At 36.0% G+C, this 4,037-nt stretch overlaps 1 protein-coding gene across 1 annotated transcript; it reads left to right on the top strand.

The window, feature by feature from the left end:
* The first annotated feature begins 2,408 nt into the window (after positions 1-2,408).
* On the top strand, positions 2,409-3,173 carry LOC141632569 (uncharacterized). The gene has a single exon (XM_074445108.1). It carries the CDS (start codon positions 2,409-2,411, stop codon positions 3,171-3,173), a length of 765 nt encoding a protein of 254 aa, XP_074301209.1.
* The last annotated feature ends 864 nt before the right edge of the window (positions 3,174-4,037 follow it).

Here is a 4,037-nt window from a genome sequence, read left to right as displayed (position 1 = left end):
TTAAGATAAAATTGTAATAGAGACCTACTCACAAAAGCGTCTTCATGAACTAGTATCATCCTTGAACAAGAAACAATAAAAACAAAATAGCTCATCATTTTGAACACTATATTCAAGCCATCATATATCATAACATGCAAAGAAGTCTCAAATTAGTAGTCTAAGATTTTCTACCGAAATAGACCGTCTCACACAGTGACGGACCCAGAGCTTCTGAAATGGGAGTGCACAATTGAAAAAAATTTCAAATGATACAACAAAATGATTAAATATTAAACAACACGCCTAGAAAAATTATAAATACTAAAAAAAATTACATATACAAATCCGACGATATCTCATGTGTGAAAATGCTTCATTATGTCCACAAAAGGCTAATGTTTGTTTTAGACAAACTATTTTCGTTTGAAATTAAGACAGACCAAATGTTAACATTTTACGATAAAATTTACGGAGAAAATATTTCTGAGATAATGTTTCCGTCAGTTTATTTTAAAAAAAAGGTGACAATTTTAATATAACATTTTATCATTAAATGATTACTTTCTATTAAAAATGTTGACATTTTCTGATTTTAAGATAAAATTGTAATAGAGACCTACTCACTAAAGTGTCTTCATGAACTAGTATCATCCTTGAACAAGAAACAATAAAAACAAAATAGCTCATCATTTTGAACACTATATTCAAGCCATCATATATCATAACATGCAAAGAAGTCTCAAATTAGTAGTCTAAGATTTTAGTTAAATTATTCAAATTAGGGCTCTATATATAAATCAACAATTTAGAACGTCAATTGAATTCACGACTCAAAATCATAAATAGATAACAAACATTCAAAATAATAGTATAAAACATTCATATAAATAATTTATCAAAGAGAATTTCAAACTAACAACTTAATTCATATAAATAATTAATCAAAGAAAATTTTAAATTAACAATCTAATTTAAAAATTTGGGAAGAAAAATAAAAGGAAGGAACGAAACCAGATGGAAATTTGGAATGTAGATTAAAAAATAGAAAAAAATACAAATGTCTTCAAGGGGGGTCGATCATGCGACCTCTAGTAAGATAGATGGCTGCTTTACCCGCTGGTTCGCTACGCACACAGTTCTTTATATAGCACAAATATTGTATACATAATGAGTTTACAGGCTTTTTGTGAAAAAAAAAAAATTTACACCAACCAAAGGGTGCGCATGTGGGGTGTTGTGCGCACCCCTAGCTCCGCCACTAGTCTCACAAATAAGGCCGTCTTACTCTATAATTTATCATGAGCAATTTAATTTGTTAATAATGTGATCCGTGTTTGTAAATATTCTCACTTTGGTGATCTAACATGTAACATGGTGAAAATTCATAAACTAATGTCGATCAGTTGGAAGCATAATGAACACATCTCTTGGAAATTCAAAAATACAACTTTTTTTTGGGTAAAGGGTAAATCAATCAATACATATATACTTCGTATAAAGCAGGAACTTTTCAAGCGATACTAGAGAGTCCAACTTTTATGAATTTCCTATATTTTGAAAAATTTAAAATATTTCTTTTTACATTAATGGAGATAGCAGAGATTATGGAAGTTTGAGTGAGAAACAAAAATCTTACAATTAATTTTAACAACGGTTTTTCTAACCTATGCCCACTAGGCACAGGATAAGAAACTAAAATAGGAAAGTATTAAATGTATTTTTTGTGAAGAAAAGTAAAAGTGATGAGATATTACAATTTCCCATGAAAATCTCAATTAATACTTTCCTTTTTTGGTTTATTATCCTATGCCTAGTGGACATAGGTTAGAAAAACCCTTTTAACAATTTTCCTATTATGGAAATATATATCCGTATGATATATTTCCTACTTTTCCTATATTCATATATTGTGTAAATATTTAGGTGGTTAGATGTATCTTTGACTATCTTATTTGTAGGCTTATGTTAAGGTAGTTTGACTAGGGTTTGTTACCTATGTAATTAGTTATATATAGCATAGTTTGTACCCTGCTAACCATCAATGAAATACACGGCTCAATAGCCTTACATTCATATATACTCTACATTTTATCATGGTATCACAAAGCGGGTTTTGATCCTTGTTACTGTTTTCTTTTTTTTTTTTCAAAATGACAAAAAACGGAGATTCAAGCATTAAGACAGACGGTGATTCAAATACGATGAGCATATCACCGTCGTCACCATTGTTTCTCCATCCTTCCGAAAGTCCGAGTCTAAAATTGACTCAAACAATTTTTAACGGTGAGAATTATGACCTATGGGCCGATGCGGTTCGTAACGTACTCGACGCAAAGAACAAACTTGGATTTGTCGATGGCACCGTTTCCAAACCCGTTGGTACGGACGATTCTCTCGAAGTGGTGGCATGGCGATAGTGCAATGCCATGGTCAAGGCTTGGTTACGCAGCATCATTGACGAGAAATTACACCCAAGCATTGCTTTCTCCGGCACTGTGCGCGATATATGGAAAGAACTTCAGGAACGATATGCAGCGGGTAATGCTCCACGCGTGCATCAACTCAAAAGTGAGTTAGCCGAATGCAAGCAAGGCACACGATCTGTCGTGGACTACTATACCCACCTCAAATCGATTTGGGCTGAATTGGCAAACTATAGCCACATACCAAACTGCACTTGCGGAGCCGCGGCTGCTCTAACTAAAGAACGAGAAGATGAGAAGGTCCATCAGTTCATTATGGGTCTTAACACCTCTCTTTACGACCACATTCGATCGAACCTACTGATGGAGGACACCCTTACGTCCCTGAGTCGTGCCTATGCTTTGGTTTTACGCGAAGAAAGACACAAGGCTGTTACTAGAAGTCGCGAAGACACCACAGAGGTTGCAATTGCAGTCCGGGGAGGAGTAGGGCGTGGTCGTGGAAGTGCTGCACCTGATGAGCAGAAAGAGTACGAACCACCACGTTGTACTCATTGTGGCAAATGGTATCATCTCGAAGAAAATTGCTGGGAAAAACATGGAATTGGCAAAGGACGCGGTCAAGGAAGGAGAGGCGGCAGAGGTGGAAACCGTGGAGGCAGACACTCAAATAATTCCGCACACACTGCCAATGCTACGACCACCGAGACCGACTCCACCAAGAAAGATCTCACCGGTGAGGAAATTGACCAATTTTACGATCACTGATTGCTGCCAAGGCAGAAGGTAACGAGAATTTACGAGGTACAAATCTTTTAAAATTGCGTGAATGGATGCTTGAAAGTGGGTGCTCACATCATATGACTGGTTGTAGAGAATTGCTCACTGACATTTGGGAGGATGAATCTTCTATTGTTGGACTTCCAAATGGGTCGTCCATTGTTGCGAAGGAACACGGGAAAGTCGTGTTAAATGATTCATTCACACTCAATGATGTTTTATTTGTACCCTCGTTAACTTGTCATCTGATTTCGATACAAAAGCTCATCCGTGAGAATAATTGTCTTATGATTTTTAATCCTAATTATTGTATAATACAGGACCAATCTACGAAGACAGAGATTGGACGGGGTGAGCATCGAGACGACGTTTATTATATGACACGAGTGGCGGCTGTAGCAGGAGCAACGATGGTGAATAAAGAACGGGTATGGCACCGTAGATTAGGTCACCCGTCTAAGAATATTTTACCTCATTTAAGTACTTTAGTTGGAACGAAACTCTCTTTTGATAATACTGTTGTTTGTGATCCTTGTTGTCGCGCCAAACATACTCGGTCAAGTTTTAAGATTAATCATAAACGTCATGCTATTCTTTTCGGTCTAATTCACTGTGATATATGGGGCCCATATCAAGCTAAGAATTTATCGGGTGTGCATTATTTTCTTACTGTTGTCGATGACCACAGTTGCAGTGTTTGGGTTCACCTCATGAAAGATAAGAGAGAAGTGTCAGACTTAATTAAAAATTTTGTCAAAATGGTACAAGTTCAGTTTGGAAAATAAGTGAAAATTGTTCAAAGCGATAATGGGACCGAATTTCTTTCGGGACCATTAAAGCAATTCTATAATG

This window comes from Silene latifolia, chromosome Y (genome assembly GCF_048544455.1).
Source record: "Silene latifolia isolate original U9 population chromosome Y, ASM4854445v1, whole genome shotgun sequence".
NCBI classification, from domain to species: domain Eukaryota; kingdom Viridiplantae; phylum Streptophyta; class Magnoliopsida; order Caryophyllales; family Caryophyllaceae; genus Silene; species Silene latifolia.
The sequence above is the reverse complement of the archived record's forward strand: the minus strand, read 5'-3'. Positions and strand labels throughout refer to the sequence as shown.

Bases quoted from the DNA above. Each gene is read 5' to 3' on its own strand.
- LOC141632569 (XM_074445108.1), top strand. From the start codon at position 2,409: ATGGTCAAGGCTTGGTTACGCAGCATCATTGACGAGAAATTACACCCA.